The following is a 24282-nucleotide window of genomic DNA, read 5'->3' as shown; positions in this document are numbered from 1 at the left end:
CTTGTGGGGTCCTTATGGGGTCCTATGGGGAGTTATGGGGGATGTGGGGCGCCGATCCCGCAGCCGCGACCGGCGGCGCGACGACAGGAGGTCCTGGGGGGTCCTGTGGGGTCCTATGGGGTCCTTATGGGGGCGTGTGGGGTCTTGTGGGGTCCTTATGGGGTCCTATGGGGAGTTATGGGGGATGTGGGGCGCCGATCCCGCAGCCGCGACCGGCGGCGCGACGACAGGAGGTCCTGGGGGGTCCTGGGGTGTCCTATGGGGTCTTGTGGGGTCCTATGGGGTCCTTACGGGGTCCTTATAGGGTCCTTATGGGGTCTTGTGGGGTCTTATGGGGTCCTATGGGGTCCTATGGGGTCTTGTGGGGTCCTATGGGGTCCTATGGGGTCTTGTGGGGTCTTATGGGGTCCTGTGGGGTCCTATGGGGTCCTATGCGGTCCTATGGGGTCCTTTTGGGGTCCTATGGGGGATGTGGGGCGCCGATCCCGCAGCCGCGACCAGCGGCGCGACGACAGGAGGTCCTGGGGGGTCCTGTGGGGTCCTATGGGGTCCTTATGGGGTCCTATGGGGTCTTATGGGGTCTTGTGGGGTCTTATGGGGTCCTTATGGGGTCCTATGGGGGATGTGGGGCGCCGATCCCGCAGCCGCGACCGGCGGCGCGACGACAGGAGGTCCTGGGGGGTCCTGTGGGGTCCTATGGGGTCCTGTGGGGTCCTTATGGGGTCCTTATGGGGCCCTATGGGGTCTTGTGGGGTCCTATGGGGTCCTATGGGGTCCTGTGGAGTCTTGTGGGGTCCTATGGGGTCTTATGGGGTCCTATGGGGTCATATCAGGTCCTATGGGGTCTTACAGGGTCCTATGGGGTCCTATGGGGTCATATCAGGTCCTATGGGGTCTTACAGGGTCCTATGGGGTCATATCCGGTCCTATGGGGTCCTATGGGGAGATATGGGGGTCCTATGGGGTCCTATGGGGGATGTGGGGCGCCGATCCCGCAGCCGCGACCGGCGGCGCGACGACAGGAGGTCCTATGGGGTCCTATGGGGTCTTATGGGGTCCTTATGGGGTCCTATGGGGTCCTTATGGGGTCCTATGGGGAGTTATGGGGGATGTGGGGCGCCGATCCCGCAGCCGCGACTGGCGGCGCGACGACAGGAGGTCCTATGGGGTCCTATGGGGTCTTGTGGGGTCCTATGGGGTCCTTATGGGGTCCTATGGGGTCGCATGGGGTCCTATGGGGGGATATGGGGGTCCTATGGGGGATGTGGGGCGCCGATCCCGCAGCCACGACCGGCGGCGCAACGACAGGAGGTCCTGTGGGGTCCTATGGGGGATGTGGGGTCCTATGGGGTCCTATGGGGTCTTATGGGGTCCTTATGGGGTCCTATGGGGGATGTGGGGTCCTATGGGGTCCTTATGGGGTCCTTATGGGGTCCTATGGGGTCCTATGGGGTCCTTATGGGGTCCTATGGGGTCTTGTGGGGTTTTATGGGGTCCTATGGGGTCATATCAGGTTCTGTGGGGTCCTATGGGGTCTTACAGGGTCCTATGGGGTCATATCAGGTCCTATGGGTTCTATGGGGTCTTATGGGGTCCTATGGGGTCATATCAGGTCCTGTGGGGTCTTGTGGGGTCTTATGGGGTCATATCAGGTCCTATGGGGTCATATCAGGTTCTGTGGGGTCCTATGGGGTCTTATGGGGTCATATCAGGTCATATGGGGTCTTATGGGGTCTTATCAGGTCCTATGGGGTCCTATGGGGTCATATCGGGTCCTATGGGGTCATATCAGGTCCTATGGGGTCTTATGGGGTCCTATGGGGTCCTATGGGGTCATATCAGGTTCTGTGGGGTTCTATGGGGTCTTACAGGGTCCTATGGGGTCCTATCAGGTCCCATGGGGTCCTATGGGGTCATATCAGGTTCTATGGGGTCCTGTGGGGTCATATCAGGTCCTATGGGGTTCTATGGGGTCTTATGGGGTCCTATGGGGTCTTATCAGGTCCTGTGGGGTTCTATGGGGTCTCATGGGATCCTATAGGGTCATATCAGGTCCTATGGGGTCCTATGGAGTCTTATGGGGTCCTATGGGGTCATATCAGGTCCTACAGGGTTCTATGGGGTCTCATGGGATCCTATGGGGTCATATCAGGTCCTATGGGGTCTTATGGGGTCCTATGGGGTCTTATCAGGTCCTATGGGGAGTTCTGGGGTCTTATGGGCTCCTATGGGGAGATATGGGGCCCTATGGGGGAATATGGGGTCTTTGGGGGGTCCTACTGGGTGCTGTTGGGGGCTGTGGGGCCGGGGCGGCCCTATGGGGTCTGTGTATGGGGCCGCCCCACTGATTTGGGGTTTTTTTGTGGGGCAGGCGGCGCTTCGGGCACAGCAAAAGTCCTCTGTACAGAGAGAAGAGTCCCGTCAGGTGAGGGGGCTGTGGGGTGCTATGGGGTGCTATGGGGTGCTATGGGGTGGTTATGGGGTGCTATGGGGTGGTTATGGGGTGGGGACGGGTGCTATGGGGTGCTATGGGGTGGGGACGGGTGCTATGGGGAGCTATGGGGGGATATGGGGTGGGGGGGGTGCTATGGGGTGCTATGGGGTGTGGGGGGGTGCTATGGGGTGGTTATGGGGTGCTATGGGGTGGTTATGGGGTGGGGACGGGTGCTATAGGGAGCTATGGGGGGATATGGGGTGCTGGGTGGGGGATATGGGGCGGTTATGGGGCGCTATGGGGCGGTTATGGGGGATATGGGGTGGTTATGGGCTGCTATGGGGTGGGGGGGGGTGCTATGGGGTGCTATGGGGTGGCTATGGGGTGGGGGGGTGCTATGGGGTGGCTATGGGGGGCTATGGGGTGCTATGGGGTGGGGACGGGTGCTATGGGGTGGTTATGGGGTGGGGGGGGTGCTATGGGGTGGCTATGGGGGGCTATGGGGTGCTATGCGGTGCTATGGGGTGGTTATGGGGTGGCTATGGGGTGCTATGGGGTGGGGACGGGTGCTATGGGGTGGTTATGGGGTGGGGACGGGTGCTATGGGGAGCTATGGGGGTATGTGGGGTGCTATGGGGTGGCTATGGGGTGGGGGGGGGGCTGCTATGGGGTGGCTATGGGGTGGGGACGGGTACTATGGGGTGCTATGGGGTGGTTATGGGGTGGTTATGGGGTGGGGGGGGTGCTATGGGGTGCTATGGGGTGGGGACGGGTGCTATGGGGCGGTTATGGGGTGCTATGGGGTGGCTATGGGGTGGTTATGGGGTGGCTATGGGGCGGTTATGGGGCGGTTATGGGGTGCTATGGGGTGCTATGGGGTGGGGGGGGTGCTATGGGTTGGTTATGGGGTGGCTATGGGGTGGGGGGGGTGCTATGGGGGGATATGGGGTGCTGGGGGGGGATATGGGGCAGTTATAGGGAGATGTGGGGCGGTTATGGGGAAATATGGGGGGATATGGGGTGGTTATGGGGTGCTATGGGGCGGATATGGGGTGGCTGTGGGGCTCTATGTGGTCACTTATGGGGCAGCTCTGGGTCACTTGTGGGGCAGCTATGGGGCAGCTATGGGTCCCTTTTGGGGTCACTTACGGGGTCACTTGCGGGGTCACTTGTGGGGCAGCTATGGGGTGACGTATGGGGCAGCTGTGGGTCCCTTTTTGGGGTCACTTATGGGGTCACTTTTGGGGTCTTTTATGGGGTCACTTGTGGGGCCACTTTTGGGGCAGCTGTGGGGCGACTTATGGGTCCCTTTTGGGGTAACTTGGGCAGTTGTGGGGCAGCTATGGGTCACTTGCGGGGTCCCTTTTGGAGTCACTTGTGGGGCAGCTCTGGGGCCACTTGTGGGGTCTCTTATGGGGTCACTTGTGGGTCATTTGTGGGGCAGCTATGGGTCCCTTTAGGGGTCCGTTTTGGGGTCACTTGTGGGGCAGCTCTGGGGCCACTTGTGGGGCCACTTGTGGGTCAGCTGTGGGTCACTTGTGGGGCAGCTCTGGGGCCACTTGTGGGTCACTTGTGGGTCACTTGTGGGGCAGCTCTGGGGCCACTTGTGGGTCAGCTGTGGGTCAGTTGTGGGGCAGCTCTGAGGTCGCTTGTGGGGCCACTTGTGGGTCACTTGTGGGGCAGCTCTGAGGTCGCTTGTGGGGCCACTTGTGGGGCAGCTCTGGGGCCACTTGTGGGTCACTTGTGGGTCACTTACGGGTCACTTATGGGGCAGCTCTGGGGCCACTTGTGGGTCACTTGTGGGTCACTTATGGGGCAGCTATGGGGTCACTTGTGGGGTCCCTTGCAGGTCCCTTCTGGGGTCACTTGTGGGGCAGCTCTGAGGTCACTTGTGGGGCCACTTGTGGGGCAGCTGTGGGTCACTTGTGGGGCAGCTATGGGGCCACTTATGGGGTCAGATATGGGTCAGTTGTGGGGCAGCTCTGAGGTCGCTTGTGGGGCAGCTGTGGGTCACTTGTGGGGCAGCTCTGGGGTCCCTTTTGGGGTCAGTTGTGGGGCCACTTATGGGGCCACTTCTGGGGTCAGCTGTGGGTCAGCTGTGGGTCACTTGTGGGGCAGCTCTGGGGCCACTTGTGGGGCCACTTGTGGGTCACTTGTGGGGCAGCTCTGAGGTCACTTGTGGGGCAGCTCTGGGGTCCCTTTTGGGGTCAGTTGTGGGGCCACTTATGGGGCCACTTATGGGGCCACTTGTGGGTCAGCTGTGGGTCACTTGTGGGGCAGCTCTGGGGCCACTTGTGGGTCACTTGTGGGTCAGCTGTGGGTCACTTGTGGGGCAGCTCTGGGGTCACTTGTGGGTCACTTGTGGGTCACTTATGGGGCAGCTATGGGGTCACTTGTGGGGTCCCTTGCGGGTCCCTTCTGGGGTCACTTGTGGGGCAGCTCTGGGGCCACTTGTGGGTCACTTGTGGGTCAGCTGTGGGTCACTTGTGGGGCAGCTCTGAGGCCACTTGTGGGGCAGCTCTGGGGTCACTTGTGCGGCCACTTGTGGGTCACTTACAGGTCCCTTTTGGGGTCCCTTTTGGGGTCAGTTGTGGGGCCACTTATGGGGCCACTTGTGGGTCACTTGTGGGGCAGCTCTGGGGCCACTTGTGGGTCACTTGTGGGTCAGCTGTGGGTCACTTGTGGGGCAGGGAGGCGGTGGGAGCGCTGAGCCCGGAGGAGCGCGACGCCCGCACGGTGTTCTGCATGCAGCTGGCAGCCAGGATCCGGCCCAGGGACCTGGAGGATTTCTTCTCCGCCGTCGGAAAGGTCAGGGGTCAAAGGGCACGCCGGGGGGGTCAGAGGTCACGCGGGGGTCAAAGGTCACGGAGGGGTCGTGGGGGGTTCTGGGGTCACGGGGGCTGTGGGGGGGTTGGGGTCAAGGTGGGGTCACGGCGGGGTCGGAAGTTGGGGGTCACATGGGGGTCAAAGGTCATGCAGGGGTCAAAGGTCACGGAGGGGTCATGGGGATTATGGGGTCACGGGGGGTTGGGGTCAGGCTGGGGTCGCGGCAGGGTCGGAGGTCACGGTGGGGTCGGAAGTCGGGGGGGTCACACGGGGGTCAAAGGTCATGCAGGGGTCAAAGGACACATGGGGTCAAGGGTCATGTGGGGTCAAAGGTCTCGGGGGCGTGGGTGGGTTGTAGGGTCGTGGGGGTGTTTGGGGTCAGGGTGGGGTTGCAGCGGGGTCAGGGGTCACAGTGGGGTCAGAGGTCACGGTGAGGTCAGAGGTCACGGGGTCAAATGGGGTCGAAGGTCAGGAGGGGTCACAGAGGGGTCGTGGGTGGTTGTGGGGTCATGGGGGCGGCAGAGATTGTGGGGGGTCGCGGTGGGGTCACAGGTCATGGTGGGGTCAGAGGTCACAGGGTCAAGATTGTCTCTCTATGGGGCAGATCATCTCTCTATGGGGCAGATTGTCTCTCTATGGGGCGCAGCACCCCACACACAGCTGTGCCCCCAGGTGCGGGTCGTGCGCATCATCTCGGAATCTATGGGGCAGATGACTTTGCTATGGGGCAGATTGTCTCCCTATGGGGCAGATCATCTCTCTATGGGGCACAGCACCCATCTATGGGGCACAGCACCCCCATACCGATCTGCCCCCCAGGTGTGGGACGTGCGCATCATCTCAGAATCTATGGGGCAGATTGTCCCTCTATGGGGCAGACGCTGTCCCTATGGGGCAGATCATCTCTCTATGGGGCAGACGCTGTCCTTATGGGGCACAGCACCCACCTATGGGGTGCAGCACCCCACACACAGCTGTGCCCCCAGGTGCGGGACGTGCGCATCATCTCGGAATCTATGGGGCAGATGACTTTGCTATGGGGCAGATGCTGTCCCTATGGGGCAGATCATCTCTCTATGGGGCGCAGCACCCAGCTATGGGGCGCAGCACCCCACACGCAGCCCATCTGCCCCCCAGGTGCGTGACGTGCGCATCATCTCGGAATCTATGGGGCAGATGACTTTGCTATGGGGCAGATGCTGTCCCTATGGGGCAGATCATCTCTCTATGGGGCACAGCACCCATCTATGGGGCACAGCACCCATCTATGGGGCGCAGCACCCCACACGCAGCCCATCTGCCCCCCAGGTGCGTGACGTGCGCATCATCTCGGAATCTATGGGGCAGATTGTCTCTCTATGGGGCAGACGCTGTCCCTATGGGGCAGGTCATCTCTCTATGGGGCACAGCACCCACCTATGGGGCACAGCACCCATCTATGGGGCACAGCACCCCCATACCGATCTGCCCCCCAGGTGCGGGACGTGCGCATCATCTCGGAATCTATGGGGCAGATTGTCTCTCTATGGGGCACAGCACCCATCTATGGGGCACAGCACCCCCATACCGATCTGCCCCCCAGGTGCGGGACGTGCGCATCATCTCGGAATCTATGGGGCAGATGAGCTCTCTATGGGGCAGATGACTTTGTTATGAGGCAGATGACTTTGCTATGGGGCAGACGCTGTCCCTATGGGGCAGATCATCTCTCTATGGGGCAGACGCTGTCCCTATGGGGCGGATTGTCTCTCTATGGGGCAGATCATCTCTCTATGGGGCAGACGCTGTCCCTATGGGGCGCAGCACCCCACACCGATCTGCCCCCCAGGTGCGGGACGTGCGCATCATCTCGGACCGCAACTCGCGGCGCTCCAAGGGCATCGCCTACGTGGAGTTCTGCGAGATGCACGCCGTGCCGCTGGCCATCGGGCTGAGCGGGCAGCGCCTGCTGGGCGTCCCCATCATCGTGCAGGCGTCACAGGTAGGGGGCGCTATGGGGCTCCATAGGGTGCTATGGGGTCCTAGGGGGGGATATGGGGTGGTTATGGGGGGATTTGGGGGGATATGGGGTGGTTATGGGGTGGCCATCGGGCTGAGCGGGCAGCGCCTGCTGGGCGTCCCCATCATCATACAGGCATCGCAGGTAGGGGGCGCTGTGGGGCTCCATAGGGTGCTATGGGGTCCTAGGGGGGGATATGGGGTGGTTATGGGGGATATGGGGTGGCTATGGGGTGATATGGGGTCCTAGGGGGGGATATGGGGTGGTTATGGGGTGGCCATCGGGCTGAGCGGGCAGCGCCTGCTGGGCGTCCCCATCATCGTACAGGCATCGCAGGTGGGGTGATATGGGGTGGCTATGGGGCTCTATGGGGTCCTAGGGGGGGATATGGGGCGGTTATGGGGGATATGGGGTGGTTATGGGGGGATTTGGGGCTGAGCGGGCAGCGCCTGCTGGGCGTCCCCATCATCGTCCAGGCATCGCAGGTAGGGGGCGCTGTGGGGCTCCATAGGGTGCTATGGGGTCCTAGGGGGGGATATGGGGGGATATGGGGTGGTTATGGGGTGGTTATGGGGGGATATGGGGTGGTTATGGGGGGATATGGGGTGGCTATGGGGTGGCTATGGGGGATATGGGGTCCCTATGGCTCCCTGTGTGCCTCTATGTGTTCCCATGTGTCCCTATGGCTTCCTGTGTATCTCTATGGGATTTATGGGATTTGTGGGGTCCCTATGGGATTTCTGGAGTCCCCACTTCCCCCGCAGGCAGAGAAGAACTCTATGGGGTCCCCATGTGTCCCTATGTGTCCCCATGTGTCCCTATGGGTCCCTATGTGTCCCTATGGGTCCCTATGTGTCCCCATGTGTCCCTATGTGTCCCTATGTGTCCCTATGGCTCCCAATGGCTCCCTATGGCTATATATGGGATTTATGGGATCTGTATGGGATTTATGGGGTCCCCGCTTCCCCGGCAGGCGGAGAAGAACCGGCTGGCAGCCATGGCCAACTCTATGGGGTCCCTATGGGTCCCAATGTGTCCCTATGTGTCCCTATGTGTCCCTATGGGTCCCTATGGCTCCCAATGGCTCCCTATGGCTGTATATGGGATTTCTGGGATCTGTATGGGATTTATGGGGTCCCCACTTCCCCGGCAGGCGGAGAAGAACCGGCTGGCAGCCATGGCCAACTCTATGGGGTCCCTATGGGTCCCTTTGTGTCCCTATGGCTCCCAATGGCTCCCAATGGCTCCCTATGGCTCCCTATGGCTATATATGGGATTAGTGGGATCTGTATGGGATTTATGGGGTCCCCACTTCCCCGGCAGGCGGAGAAGAACCGGCTGGCAGCCATGGCCAACTCTATGGGGTCCCTATGTGTCCCTATGTGTCCCAATGTGTCCCTATGGCTCCCTGTGGGTCCCTATGTGTCCCTATGTGTCCCTATGGCTCCCTATGGCTCCCTATGGCTCCCTATGACTATATATGGGATTAGTGGGATCTGTATGGGATTTATGGGGTCCCCACTTCCCCGGCAGGCGGAGAAGAACCGGCTGGCAGCCATGGCCAACTCTATGGGGTCCCTATGGGTCCCTATGTGTCCCTATGTGTCCCAATGGCTCCCTATGGCTCCCTATGACTATATATGGGATTTCTGGGATCTGTATGGGATTTATGGGGTCCCCACTTCCCCGGCAGGCGGAGAAGAACCGGCTGGCAGCCATGGCCAACTCTATGGGGTCCCTATGGGTCCCTATGTGTCCCTATGTGTCCCAATGGCTCCCTATGGCTCCCTATGACTATATATGGGATTTCTGGGATCTGTATGGGATTTATGGGGTCCCCACTTCCCCGGCAGGCGGAGAAGAACCGGCTGGCAGCCATGGCCAACTCTATGGGGTCCCTATGGGTCCCAATGTGTCCCTATGTGTCCCTATGTGTCCCTATGGGTCCCTATGGCTCCCAATGGCTCCCTATGGGTCCCAATGGCTCCCTATGACTACATATGGGATTTATGGGATCTGTATGGGATTTATGGGGTCCCCGCTTCCCCGGCAGGCGGAGAAGAACCGGCTGGCAGCCATGGCCAACTCTATGGGGTCCCTATGTGTCCCTATGTGTTCCTATGGGTCCCTATGGCTCCCTATGGCTCCCTATGGCTCCCTATGGCTGTATATGGGATTTCTGGGATCTGTATGGGATTTATGGGGTCCCCACTTCCCCGGCAGGCGGAGAAGAACCGGCTGGCAGCCATGGCCAACTCTATGGGGTCCCTATGGGTCCCTATGTGTCCCTATGGCTCCCAATGGCTCCCAATGGCTCCCTATGGCTCCCTATGGCTATATATGGGATTTATGGGATCTGTATGGGATTTATGGGGTCCCCACTTCCCCTACAGGCGGAGAAGAACCGGCTGGCAGCCATGGCCAACTCTATGGGGTCCCTATGGGTCCCTATGTGTCCCTATGGCTCCCAATGGCTCCCAATGGCTCCCTATGGCTCCCTATGGCTATATATGGGATTTATGGGATCTGTATGGGATTTATGGGGTCCCCACTTCCCCTACAGGCGGAGAAGAACCGGCTGGCAGCCATGGCCAACTCTATGGGGTCCCTATGGGTCCCTATGTGTCCCTATGGCTCCCAATGGCTCCCAATGGCTCCCTATGGCTCCCTATGGCTATATATGGGATTTATGGGATCTGTATGGGATTTATGGGGTCCCCACTTCCCCTACAGGCGGAGAAGAACCGGCTGGCAGCCATGGCCAACTCCCTGCAGAAGGGGGGCGGCGGCCCCATGCGGCTCTACGTTGGGGCCCTGCACTGCAACATCACCACCGAGATGCTCAGGGGCATCTTTGAGCCCTTCGGGAAGGTGGGGGCTGGGGGGTGGGGGGTGGGATTTGGGGGGTATGGGGTGGGTATGGGGGGATATGGGGGGGTATGGGGTGGGATATGGGGGATATGGGGTGGGTATGGGGTGGGTATGGGGGGTTATGGGGTGATTATGGGGGGATGTGGGGAGGTATGGGGGGATATGGGGGATATGGGGTGGTTATGGGGTGGATATGGGGGGATATGGGGGGATATGGGGTGGGAATGGGGGGATGTGGGGGGGCTCAGGGGCATCTTTGAGCCCTTCGGGAAGGTGGGGGCTGGGGGGTGTGGGGTGGGATTTTGGGGGGGTATGGGGTGGATATGGGGTGGAAATGGGGGGATGTGGGGGGATATGGGGTGGGAATGGGGTGGGTATGGGGTGGAATGGGGGGATATGGGGGGATATGGGGGATGTGGGGTGGGAATGGGGGGGTATGGGGTGGGTGGGGGGGGTAGGGGGGGATATGGGGTGGGATTTGGGGGGGTATGGGGTGGGTATGGGGGGATATGGGGGGGTATGGGGTGGGAATGGGGGGGTATGGGGTGGGTGGGGGGGGTAGGGGGGGATATGGGGTGGGATTTGGGGGGGTATGGGGTGGGTATGGGGTGGGTAGGGAGGGATATGGGGTGATTATGGGGGGGTATGGGGGCATATGGGGTGGGAATGGGGGGATATGGGGGATGTGGGGTGGGAATGGGGGGATATGGGGTGGATATGGGGTGATTATGGGGGGGTATGGGGGGATATGGGGGATGTGGGGTGGGATATGGGGGGATATGGGGTGATTATGGGGGGATGTGGGGAGGTATGGGGTGGGTATGGGGGGATGTGGGGGGGCTCAGGGGCATCTTTGAGCCCTTCGGGAAGGTGGGGGCTGGGGGGTGGGGGGTGGGTGTGGGGTGGGATTTGGGGGGGTATGGGGTGGGTATGGGGTGGATATGGGGGGATATGGGGGGGTATGGGGGAATATGGGGGGATATGGGGTGGGATATGGGGTGGGTATGGGGTGGGAATGGGGGGATATGGGGTGGATATGGGGGGATATGGGGTGGCTATGGGGGGATATGGGGGGGTATGGGGGGATATGGGGTGGGAATGGGGGGATATGGGGGATGTGGGGTGGGATATGGGGGGATATGGGGTGGGAATGGGGTGGATATGGGGTGATTATGGGGGGATATGGGGGATGTGGGGTGGGAATGGGGGGATGTGGGGGGGCTCAGGGGCATCTTTGAGCCCTTCGGGAAGGTGGGGGCTGTGGGGTGGGGCTGGGGGTGTGGGGTGGGGGTGGGGTGGGTATGGGGTGGGAATGGGGGGGTATGGGGTGGATATGGGGGGATGTGGGGAGGTATGGGGGGATATGGGGGATATGGGGTGGGTGTGGAGGGATATGGGGGGGTATGGGGGAATATGGGGTGGGATTTGGGGGGGTTTGGGGTGGGTATGGGGGGGTATGGGGTGGGATATGGGGTGGGTATGGGGTGGAATGGGGGGGTATGGGGTGGGATTTGGGGTGGTAATGGGGGGATATGGGGGGATATGGGGTGGGTAGGGAGGGATATGGGGTGGATATGGGGGGATATGGGGTGATTATGGGGGGGTATGGGGGGATGTGGGGGGGCTCAGGGGCATCTTTGAGCCCTTTGGGAAGGTGGGGGCTGGGGGGTGTGGGGTGGGGTGGGGGTGGGGTGGGTATGGGGGGATATGGGGGGATATGGGGTGGGAATGGGGGATATGGGGGGGTATGGGGTGATTATGGGGGGGAATGGGGGGATATGGGGCTGGATGTGGGGCTGGGACATGTGGGGCTGGGATGTGGGGCGGGATGTGGGGCTGAGATGTGGGGCTGGGATGTGGGGCTGAGATGTGGGGCTGGGATGTGGGGCTGGATGTGGGGCTGAGATGTGGGGCTGGGATGTGGGGCTGGATGTGGGGCTGGGACATGTGGGGCTGGGATGTGGGGCTGAGATGTGGGGCGGGACGTGTGGGGCTGGGATGTGGGGCTGGATGTGGGGCGGGATGTGGGGCTGAGATGTGGGGTGGGACGTGTGGAGCTGGGACATGTGGGGCTGAGATGTGGGGCTGGGATGTGGGGCTGAGATGTGGGGCTGGGACATGTGGGGCTGGGATGTGGGGCTGGGATGTGGGGCTGGGATGTGGGGCTGGATGTGGGGCTGAGATGTGGGGCTGGGATGTGGGGCTGGATGTGGGGCTGAGGTGTGGGGCAGGACGTGTGGGGCTGGGATGTGGGGCTGGGATGTGGGGCTGAGGTGTGGGGCTGGATGTGGGGCTGAGGTGTGGGGCGGGACGTGTGGGGCAGCGGCGTTTGTCCCCACAGATCGACAACATCGTGCTGATGCACGACCCCGACACCGGGCAGTCCAAGGGATACGGCTTCATCACCGTGCGTGCCCCACAGCGCCCCATAGCCCCATAGCGACCCATAGCTGCCCCACAGCGCCCCACAGCGCCCCATAGCGACCCATAGCGACCCATAGCGACCCATAGCGACCCATAGCTGCCCCATGGCTGCCCCATAGAGACCCCATAGCTGCCCCATAGAGACCCCATAGCTGCCCCATACAGATCCCATAGCCGCCCCATAGCGCCCCATAGCCACCCCATAGAGACCCCTCAGCTGCCCCACAGCTGCCCCATAGCCGCCCCATAGCTGCCCCATAGCGACCCATAGCTGCCCCATAGCTGCCCCATGGCTGCCCCATGGCTGCCCCATAGAGATCCCATAGCTGCCCCATGGCTGCCCCATAGCGGCCCCATAGCTGCCCCACAGCAACCCACAGCTGCCCCATAGCCGCCCCATAGAGACCCCATAGCTGCCCTATAGAGAACCCCATAGCTGCCCCATGGCAGCCCCATAGCCACTCATAGAGCCCCATAGAGCCCCATAACCACCCATAGAGCCTCATAGCCACCCCATATCCCCCCATTGAGCCTCATAGGCACCCCATATCCCCCCATATCCCCCCATATCCGCCCATAACCACCCCATATCCCCCCATATCCCCCCATAACCACCCCATATCTTCTCATATCCCCCCATATGCCCCCATATCTCCCCATATCCCCCCTTGCCCACCCCATATCCCCCCATAGAGCCTCATATCACCCCATAGCCACCCCATATCCCCCAATAGGTCCTTATGGCCACCCCATATCCCCCCATACCCCCCCATATGACCCCATAAGCCCCTCCATCCCATAATACCCCGCTCAGTTCGCAGAGGCCGAGTGCGCGCGTCGCGCCCTGGAGCAGCTGCACGGCTTCGAGCTGTGGGGCGCCCCATAGCCACCCATAGAGCCCCATAGCCACCCATAGAGCCCCATAGAGCCCCATAGAGCCCCATAGAGCCCCATAGAGCCCCATAGAGCCTCATAGCCACCCATAGAGCCCCATAGAGCCCCATAGCCACCCATAGAGCCCCATAGAGCTCCATAGCCACCCATAGAGCCCCATAGAGCCCCATAGCCACCCATAGAGCCCCATAGCCACCCATAGAGCCCCATAGAGCCCCATAGCCACCCATAGAGCCCCATAGCCACCCATAGAGCCCCATAGAGCCCCATAGAGCCCCATAGCCCCCCATATGACCCCATAACGCCCTCCATCCCATAATACCCGGCTCAGTTCGCAGAGGCCGAGTGCGCGCGTCGCGCCCTGGAGCAGCTGCACGGCTTCGAGCTGTGGGGCGCCCCATAGCCACCCATAGAGCCCCATAGAGCCCCATAGCCACCCATAGAGCCCCATAGCCACCCATAGAGCCCCATAGAGCCCCATAGCCACCCATAGAGCCCCATAGAGCTCCATAGCCACCCATAGAGCCCCATAGAGCCCCATAGCCACCCATAGAGCCCCATAGCCACCCATAGAGCCCCATAGAGCCCCATAGCCACCCATAGAGCCCCATAGCCACCCATAGAGCCCCATAGAGCCCCATAGAGCCCCATAGCCCCCCATATGACCCCATAACGCCCTCCATCCCATAATACCCGGCTCAGTTCGCAGAGGCCGAGTGCGCGCGTCGCGCCCTGGAGCAGCTGCACGGCTTCGAGCTGTGGGGCGCCCCATAGCCACCCATAGAGCCCCATAGAGCCCCATAGCCACCCATAGAGCCCCATAGAGCCCCATAGCCACCCATAGCCACCCATAGAGCCCCATAGAGCCCCATAGCCACCCATAGAGCCCCATAGAGCCCCATAGCCACCCATAGAGCCCCATAGAGCCTCATAGCCACCCATAGAGCCCCATAGAGCCCCATAGAGCCCCATAGAGCCCCATAGCCACCCATAGAGCCCCATAGCCACCCATAGAGCCCCATAGCCACCCATAGAGCCCCATAGAGCCCCATAACCACCCCATATCCCCCCATATGCCCCCATAGCCCCTCATATCCCCCCATATCCCCTCATAGAGCCTCATAGACGTCCCATATCACCTCATATCACCCCATAACCCCCCCATATCCCCCCATAGCCCCCCATATGACCCCATAACGCCCTCCATCCCATAATACCCGGCTCAGTTCGCAGAGGCCGAGTGCGCGCGTCGCGCCCTGGAGCAGCTGCACGGCTTCGAGCTGTGGGGCGCCCCATAGCCACCCATAGAGCCCCATAGCCACCCATAGAGCCCCATAGCCACCCATAGAGCCCCATAGCCACCCATAGAGCCCCATAGAGCCCCATAGCCACCCATAGAGCCCCATAGAGCCCCATAGAGCCCCATAGCCACCCATATCCCCCCATAGCCCCCCATATGACCCCATAACGCCCTCCATCCCATAATACCCCGCTCAGTTCGCAGAGGCCGAGTGCGCGCGGCGCGCCCTGGAGCAGCTGCACGGCTTCGAGCTGTGGGGCGCCCCATAGCCACCCATAGAGCCCCATAGAGCCCCATAGCCACCCATAGAGCCCCATAGCCACCCATAGAGCCCCATAGAGCCCCATAGAGCCCCATAGAGCCCCATAGCCACCCATAGAGCCCCATAGCCACCCATAGAGCCCCATAGAGCCCCATAGAGCCACATAGCCACCCATATCCCCCCATAGCCCCCCATATGACCCCATAACGCCCTCCATCCCATAATACCCGGCTCAGTTCGCAGAGGCCGAGTGCGCGCGTCGCGCCCTGGAGCAGCTGCACGGCTTCGAGCTGTGGGGCGCCCCATAGCCACCCATAGAGCCCCATAGAGCCCCATAGCCACCCATAGAGCCCCATAGAGCCCCATAGCCACCCATAGAGCCCCATAGCCACCCATAGAGCCCCATAGAGACCCATAGCCACCCATAGCCACCCATAGCCACCCATAGAGCCCCATAGCCACCCATAGAGCCCCATAGAGCCCCATAGAGCCCCATAGCCACCCATAGAGCCCCATAGCCACCCATAGAGCCCCATACCCCCCCATATGACCCCATAACGCCCTCCATCCCATAATACCCCGCTCAGTTCGCAGAGGCCGAGTGCGCGCGTCGCGCCCTGGAGCAGCTGCACGGCTTCGAGCTGTGGGGCGCCCCATAGCCACCCATAGAGCCCCATAGAGCCCCATAGCCACCCATAGAGCCCCATAGCCACCCATAGAGCCCCATAGAGCCCCATAGCCACCCATAGAGCCCCATAGAGCCCCATAGCCACCCATAGAGCCCCATAGCCACCCATAGAGCCCCATAGAGACCCATAGCCACCCATAGCCACCCATAGCCACCCATAGAGCCCCATAGCCACCCATAGAGCCCCATAGAGCCCCATAGCCACCCATAGAGCCCCATAGCCACCCATAGAGCCCCATAGAGCCCCATAGCCACCCATAGAGCCCCATAGAGCCCCATAGCCACCCATAGAGCCCCATAGCCACCCATAGAGCCCCATAGAGACCCATAGCCACCCATAGCCACCCATAGCCACCCATAGAGCCCCATAGCCACCCATAGAGCCCCATAGAGCCCCATAGAGCCCCATAGCCACCCATAGAGCCCCATAGCCACCCATAGAGCCCCATACCCCCCCATATGACCCCATAACGCCCTCCATCCCATAATACCCCGCTCAGTTCGCAGAGGCCGAGTGCGCGCGTCGCGCCCTGGAGCAGCTGCACGGCTTCGAGCTGTGGGGCGCCCCATAGCCACCCATAGAGCCCCATAGAGCCCCATAGCCACCCATAGAGCCCCATAGCCACCCATAGAGCCCCATAGAGCCCCATAGCCACCCATAGAGCCCCATAGAGCCCCATAGCCACCCATAGAGCCCCATAGCCACCCATAGAGCCCCATAGAGACCCATAGCCACCCATAGCCACCCATAGCCACCCATAGAGCCCCATAGCCACCCATAGAGCCCCATAGAGCCCCATAGAGCCCCATAGCCACCCATAGAGCCCCATAGCCACCCATAGAGCCCCATACCCCCCCATATGACCCCATAACGCCCTCCATCCCATAATACCCCGCTCAGTTCGCAGAGGCCGAGTGCGCGCGTCGCGCCCTGGAGCAGCTGCACGGCTTCGAGCTGTGGGGCGCCCCATAGCCACCCATAGAGCCCCATAGAGCCCCATAGCCACCCATAGAGCCCCATAGCCACCCATAGAGCCCCATAGAGCCCCATAGCCACCCATAGAGCCCCATAGAGCCCCATAGCCACCCATAGAGCCCCATAGCCACCCATAGAGCCCCATAGAGCCCCATAGCCACCCATAGAGCCCCATAGAGCCCCATAGAGCCCCATAGAGCCCCATAGCCACCCATAGAGCCCCATAGCCACCCATAGAGCCCCATAGAGCCCCATAGCCACCCATAGAGCCCCATAGCCACCCATAGAGCCCCATAGCCACCCATAGAGCCCCATAGAGCCCTATAGCCACCCATAGAGCCCCATAGCCACCCATAGAGCCCCATAGCCACCCATAGCCACCCATAGAGCCCCATAGAGCCACATAGAGCCCCATAGGCACCCCATACCCACCCCATAGCCCCCCATATGACCCCATAACGCCCTCCATCCCATAATACCCGGCTCAGTTCGCAGAGGCCGAGTGCGCGCGTCGCGCCCTGGAGCAGCTGCACGGCTTCGAGCTGGCCGGGCGGCCCATGCGGGTGGGCCAGGTGTCGGAGCGGGCGGACGGAAGCACGGACGTCAGCTTCCCCGAGGGCGGCGACGGCGACGACGGCGGCAGCGCCAGGGTTTGGGGTACGGCGGGGTGGGGGGGGTGTGGGGTCAGTGTGGGGTGTGGGGTGTTATGGGGGGTTATGGGGTCAGTATGGGGGGCTATGGGGGCAGGGGGTGGGTATGGGGTTGGGGGGGGTTATATGGGGTCGGGGAGGGGTTATGGGGGCCTTTGGGGGCTTATGGGGGAGGGGGGGGTATGGGGTGGGTATGGGGGGTTATGGGGGGTTATGGGGGCAGGGGGTGGGTATGGGGTCAGTATGGGGGGATATGGGGGGTTGTGGGGTCAAGGGGGGTGTGGGGTGGGTATGGGGTCAGTATGGGGTCGGTATGGGGGGATATGGGGGCTTATGGGGGAGGGGGGGGTATGGGGTCGGTATCAGGTCGGTATGGGGTCAGTATGGGGTCGGTGTGGGGGGATATGGGGGGATATGGGGGCAGGGGGGGTATGGGGTGGGTATGGGGTCGGTATGGGGGGATATGGGGGGTTATGGGGGCAGGGGGGGGGTATGGGGTCAGTGTGGGGTTACATGGGGTCGGTATGGGGGGATATGGGGGCAGGGGGTGGGTATGGGATGGGTATGGGGTGGGTATGGGATCGGTATGGGGGGCTATGGGGGCAGGGGGTGGGTATGGGGTGGGTATGGGGGCATATGGGGTCAGGGGGGGGGGTATGGGGAGATATGGGGTCAGTATGGCGCAGTATGGGGTTATATGGGGTACGGGGGGGTGGGCGGGGACTGTGGGGTCAGTGGGGGGTTATATGGGGTCGGTATGGGGGGATATGGGGGGTTGTGGGGTCAGTGTGGAGTTATATGGGGTCGGGGGGGGGGTTATGGGGGGCTATGGGGGGTTATGGGGGCAGGGGGTGGGTATGGGGTGGGTATGGAGGGATATGGGTGGATATGGGGGCAGGGGGGGGCATATGGGGTGGGTATGGGGTTGGTGGGGGGGGGTATGGGGTTGGGGGAGGAATATGGGGTCAGGAGGGGCTGTGGGGTGGGTATGGGGTCAGTATGGGGTCAGGGGGTGGGTATGGGGTGGGTATGGGGGGATATGGGGTCAGTATGGGGGGATATGGGGGCAGGGGGTGGGTATGGGGTGGGTATGGGGTCAGTATGGGGGGATATGGGGGCTTATGGGGGAGGGGGGGGTATGGGGTGGGTATGGGGTGGGTATGGGGTGGGTATGGGGGGATAAGGGGGCAGGGGGTGGGTATGGGGTCAGTATGGGGTCGGTATGGGGGGATATGGGGGCAGGGGGGGGGATATGGGGTGGGTATGGGGTCGGTATGGGGGCATATGGGGTCACAGGGGGTATGGGGTGGGTATGGGGTCAGTATGGGGTCAGTATGGGGGCATATGGGGGCTTATGGGGGAGGGGGGGGTATGGGGTCGGTATGGGGTCGGTATGGGGGGATATGGGGGGTTGTGGGGTCGGGGGGGGGGATATGGGGTCGGTATGGGGGCATATGGGGGGATATGGGGGGATATGGGGGCAGGTGGGTATGGGGTGGGTATGGGGGGATATGGGGGGATATGGGGGGATATGGGGGCAGGGGGTTGGTATGGGGTGGGTATGGGGTTGGTGAGGGTGGATATGGGGGGATATGGGGGCAGGGGGGGGTATGGGGTGGGTATGGGGGGATATGGGGTCAGTATGGGGGATATGGGGTCGGGGGGGGTATGGGGGCAGGGGGGAGTATGGGGTCGGTATGGGGGGATATGGGGGCATATGGGGGCAGGGGGGGGTATGGGGTGGGTATGGGGTCGGTGTGGGGTGGGTATCGGGGGATATGGGGTCGGGGGGGTGTGGGGCAGCTATGGGGTCGCTATGGGTCGCTATGGGGCAGCTATGGGGTCTCCATGGGGCAGCCATGGGGTCTTTGGGTTTCTATGGGGCAGCTATGGGGCAGCCATGGGGTCGCTATGGGGTCTCTATGGGGCCACCATGGGGTCTCTATGGGGCAGCCATGGGGTCACTATAGGGCAGCCATGGGGTCTCTGTGGGGTCTCTATGGGGCAGCCATGGGGTCGCTATGGGGCAGCTATGAGGCAGCCATGGGGCAGCTATGGGGCAGCCATGGGGTCTCTATGGGGCAGCCATGGGGTCGCTATGGGGTCTCTATGGGGCAGCTATGGGGTTGCTATGGGGTGGCTATGGGGCAGCTATGGGGCAGCTATGGGGCAGTCATGGGGTCGCTATGGGGCAGCCATGGGGCAGCTATGGGGTCTCTATGGGGCAGCCATGGGGCAGCTATGGGGCAGCCATGGGGTCGCTATGGGGCAGCTATGGGGCAGCTATGGGGTCTCTATGGGGCAGCCATGGGGCAGCTATGGGGCAGCCATGGGGCGGCCATGGGGCAGCTATGGGGCAGCCATGGGGCGGCCATGGGGCAGCTATGGGGTCTCTATGGGGCAGCCATGGGGCAGCTATGGGGCAGCCATGGGGCGGCTATGGGGCAGCTATGGGGTCGCTATGGGGTCTCTATGGGGAAGCCATGGGGTCACTATGGGGTCTCTATGGGGCAGCCATGGGGCGGCCATGGGGCAGCTATGGGGCAGCCATGGGGCGGCCATGGGGCAGCTATGGGGTCTCTATGGGGCAGCTATGGGGCAGCCATGGGGCAGCTATGGGGCAGCCATGGGGCGGCTATGGGGCAGCTATGGGGTCGCTATGGGGTCTCTATAGGGAAGCCATGGGGTCACTATGGGGTCTCTATGGGGCAGCTATGGGGTCGCTGTGGGGCAGCCATGGGGTCACTATGGGGCAGCCATGGGGCAGCCATGGGGCGGCTATGGGGTGGCTATGGGGTCTCTATGGGGCAGCCATGGGGTCTCTATGGGGCAGCCATGGGGTCGCTATGGGGCAGCTATGGGATCTCTATGGGGCAGCCATGGGGTCTCTATGGGGCAGCCATGGGGCGGCTATGGGGCAGCCATGGGGCAGCTATGGGGCAGTCATGGGGTCGCTATGGGGCTGCCACGGGGTCGCTATGGGGCAGCCATGGGGTCGCTATGGGGCAGCCATGGGGTCTCTATGGGGCAGCCATGGGGCGGCTATGGGGCAGCCATGGGGTCGCTATGGGGCTGCCACGGGGTCGCTATGGGGCAGCCATGGGGTCGCTATGGGGCAGCCATGGGGCAGCTATGGGGCAGTCATGGGGTCGCTATGGGGCAGCCATGGGGCGGCTATGGGGCAGCTATGGGGCAGCCATGGGGCGGCTATGGGGCAGCCATGGGGCAGCTATGGGGCAGCCATGGGGTCGCTATGGGGTCTCTATGGGGCAGCCATGGGGTCACTATGGGGCGGCTATGGGGCAGCTATGGGGTCGCTATGGGGCAGCCATGGGGTCGCTATGGGGCAGCCATGGGGCGCAGCGCCCCACACTTCCCTCTCCCGTCCCCAGGTTCGGGGCTGCAGCTGCCCGGCGCTGCGCCCACAGCCCTGCAGCTGAACGGGGCGCTGCCACTGGGGGCGCTCAACCCTGCCGCCCTCACAGGTGGGGGGGTTGTGGGGTCCTTATGGGGGGTGTGGGGTGGTTATGGGGTCCTTATGGGGGGTGTGGGGGGATATGGGGGATATGGGGGGGTATGGGGGGATATGGGGTCCTTATGGGGGGTGTGGGGGGATATAGGGGTTTTGGGGTCCTTATGGGGGGTGTGGGGTGGTTATGGGGGATATGGGGTCGTTATGGGGGGGTGTGGGGTGGTTATGGGGGATATGGGGTCGTTATGGGGGGATGTGGGGGGGTGTGGGGTGGTTATGGGGGATATGGAGTCGTTATGGGGTCCTTATGGGGGGTGTGGGGGGATATGGGGTGGGTATGGGGTGATATGGGGGGTTATGGGGTCCTTATGGGGGGTGTGGGGGGATATGGGGGGATATGGGGTCGTTATGGGGGGGTGTGGGGTGGTTATGGGGTCCTTATGGGGGGTGTGGGGTGGTTATGGGGGATATGGGGGGATATGGGGTCGTTATGGGGGGGTGTGGGGTGGTTATGGGGTCCTTATGGGGGGTGTGGGGTGGTTATGGGGGATATGGAGTCGTTATGGGGTCCTTATGGGGGGTGTGGGGGGATATGGGGGGATATGGGGTCGTTATGGGGGGGTGTGGGGTGGTTATGGGGTCCTTATGGGGGGTGTGGGGTGGTTATGGGGGATATGGGGGGATATGGGGTCGTTATGGGGGGGTGTGGGGTGGTTATGGGGGATATGGGGTCGTTATGGGGGGTGTGGGGTGGTTATGGGGGATATGGGGTCGTTATGGGGGGATGTGGGGGGATGTGGGGTGATATGGGGGGATATGGGGTCGTTATGGGGGGGTGTGGGGTGGTTATGGGGTCCTTATGGGGGGTGTGGGGTGGTTATGGGGGATATGGGGTCCTTATGGGGGGGTGTGGGGTGGTTATGGGGGATATGGGGTCGTTATGGGGGGATGTGGGGGGGTGTGGGGTGGGTATGGGGGATATGGAGTCGTTATGGGGTCCTTATGGGGGGTGTGGGGTCCTTATGGGGGGTGTGGGGTGGTTATGGGGGATATGGGGTCCTTATGGGGTCCTTATGGGGGGGGGTGGGGTGGTTATGGGGGATATGGGGTCCTTATGGGGGGTGTGGGGTGGTTATGGGGGATATGGGGTCGTTATGGGGTCCTTATGGGGGGGGTGGGGTGGTTATGGGGGATATGGAGTCGTTATGGGGTCCTTATGGGGGGTGTGGGGGGATATGGGGTGGGTATGGGGTGATATGGGGGGTTATGGGGTCGTTATGGGGGGGTGTGGGGGGATATGGGGGATATGGGGGGATATGGGGTCGTCATGGGGGGGTGTGGGGGGATATGGGGTCCTTATGGGGGGTGTGGGGTGGTTATGGGGGATATGGGGTCCTTATGGGGGGGGGGTGGTTATGGGGGATATGGGGTCGTTATGGGGGGATGTGGGGTGGTTATGGGGTCCTTATGGGGGGGGGGGGTGGTTATGGGGGATATGGGGTCGTTATGGGGTCCTTATGGGGGGTGTGGGGGGATATGGGGTGGGTATGGGGTGATATGGGGGGATATGGGGTCGTTATGGGCGGGTGTGGGGTGGTTATGGGGGATATGGGGGGGTATGGGGGGATGTGGGGGATGTGGGCAGATATGGGGTGGTTATGGGGTGATATGGGGGGATATGGGGTGGTTGTGGGGGGAAATGGGGGGATGGGGGGGGATATGGGGGGGATGTGGGCAGATATGGGGTGGTTATGGGGGGAGATGGGGGGATGTGGGGTGGGTATGGGGGACATGGGGGGATATGGGGTCGTTATGGGAGGGTGTGGGGGGATATGGGGTGGTTGTGGGGGGATATGGGGTGGTTATGGGGTGGTCCCTATAGGATCTATGGGGTCCCTATGGGATCTGTGGGTCCCTATGTGTCCCAATGGGATCTAGGGGGTCTCTATGGGATCTGCGGGGTCCCCATGGGATCTGTGGGGTCCCTATGGGGTCTATGGGGTCCCTATGGGATCTATGGGGTCCTTATGGGATCTGTGGGGTCCCTATAGGATCTGTGGGGTCCTTCTGGGATCTGCGGGGTCCCTATGGGATCTATGGGGTCCCTATGGGATCTGCGGGGTCCCTATGGGGTCTATGGGGTCCTTATGGGATCTGTGGGGTCCCTATGGGATCTATGGGGTCCTTATGGGATCTGTGGGGTCCCTATGGGATCTGTGGGGTTCCTATGGGATCTGCGGGGTCCCTATGGGGTCTATGGGGTCCTTATGGGATCTGTGGGTTCCTATGGGATTTATGGGGTCCCTATGGGATCTATGGGGTTCCTATGGGATCTGCGGGGTCCCTCTGTGCCCCTGTGTCCCATCTGGGATCCCAACGCGTCCGTCTGTCCGTCCGTCCGTCCGTCCGTCTGTCCCCCCCCCCAGCCCTGTCCCCAGCGCTCAATCTGGCGTCGCAGTGCCTGACGCTGTCCGGCCTCTTCAGCCCTCAGACCATGTGAGTGGGCGGGGCCGGAAGTGGGGCCGGAAGGGGCGGGCTTTGGGCCGGAAGTGGGTGGCAGGGGTGCGGTTTGGGGTGGAAGTGGGGGAGGATGGATGGGTTTGGGCCGGAAGTGGTAGAGGGGGGCGGGGATTGGGGCGGAAGTGGAGGAGGGGGAGGGGTTTATGGCGGAAGTGAGGGAGGAGGGCGGGGTTTGGGGCGGAAGCTAAACGAAGGGGGGGGTGTGGAAGTGGGGCGGGATCGGGACCGGAAGTTAAGGCGGGTTAACTTCCGGTGGCGAGACCGCCGGAAGTTGCGCGTGGTCAGATTAAGAACGTGACCGGAAGTGGCAGCGGGGTTGGGGTTGTCCGGAAGTGGGGCAGAGTTTGGCTGAGGGCGGAACCGGAAGTGACGCGGGGAGGGGGGGGAGGGGCGAATTGTTGTGCTTGCAAGGGGGCGTGGCCTCGACGAGGGGCGTGGCCTAACGGAGGGGGCGTGGTCAGCCAAGAGCGTGGCCTGAATGCTGTCACGTGACCCAAAGGGGGCGTGGTTTGCGCTGCGGGCGTGGCTTAAACGCCCCCCCCCTTCTTTGCAGGTAACGTGGCTCCGCCCCTCCCTCCAAGCCCCGCCCCCTCCCGCCCTTCTCCACCAATCACCAATCTCCGCCTCTGGGTTGGGACAACGCCATTGGACGACGAGAAATTTCGGGGTTTTTTTGTTTTCGTTTCGTTATTATTACTTTTTTTTTTTTTTATGGGGGGGGGGGGAGTTGGGGGAGGGGTTGGGTGGGGGAGGGGGGAGGGGGAAATTTTGGGGAGGGGGGTTTTTTGTTCTTTTTTTCTTTTTGTTTTTTTTTGTTGTTGTTTTTCCCCCTTTTTTTTTTTTTTCGTTTTCTTTATCGGAATCGGAATAATAATAATAATAAAAAAGACAGAAAAGACCAAAATGGCGGCGTTGCGTCTCGTTGCCCTTTTAAGGCCGCTCTCAGGTGGGGCCCGCTCTTAAAAC

General features: G+C 62.0%; 1 protein-coding gene across 5 annotated transcripts in view; it reads left to right on the top strand.

The window, feature by feature from the left end:
- Positions 1–24024, top strand: part of RBM23 (RNA binding motif protein 23) — a 35635-nt gene extending 11611 nt beyond the window's left edge. For 3 of the 5 annotated variants that reach the window (XM_090130150.1, XM_090130149.1, XM_090130151.1), the window contains exons 8-16: positions 2372–2425; positions 5125–5242; positions 7089–7241; positions 9993–10130; positions 12472–12537; positions 17163–17331; positions 20717–20809; positions 23223–23292; positions 23870–24024. In XM_090130150.1, coding sequence (XP_089986276.1) covers positions 2372–2425; positions 5125–5242; positions 7089–7241; positions 9993–10130; positions 12472–12537; positions 17163–17331; positions 20717–20809; positions 23223–23292; positions 23870–23873 — 865 coding nt within the window. In that variant the 3' untranslated portion in view covers positions 23874–24024. Of the gene's footprint in view, positions 1–909; positions 1026–2371; positions 2426–5124; positions 5243–7088; positions 7242–9992; positions 10131–12471; positions 12538–17162; positions 17332–20716; positions 20810–23222; positions 23297–23869 lie in introns of those variants that run through there. The other 2 variants (XM_090130147.1, XM_090130152.1) reach the window with 2 other exon arrangements.
- The last annotated feature ends 258 nt before the right edge of the window (positions 24025–24282 follow it).

The sequence above is a fragment of the Phasianus colchicus genome, chromosome 39 (assembly GCF_987193195.1).
Source record: "Phasianus colchicus chromosome 39, bPhaCol1.hap1.1, whole genome shotgun sequence".
NCBI classification, from domain to species: domain Eukaryota; kingdom Metazoa; phylum Chordata; class Aves; order Galliformes; family Phasianidae; genus Phasianus; species Phasianus colchicus.
Note: the sequence above shows the minus strand (reverse complement) of the source record. Positions and strands in the feature narration are given on the sequence as shown.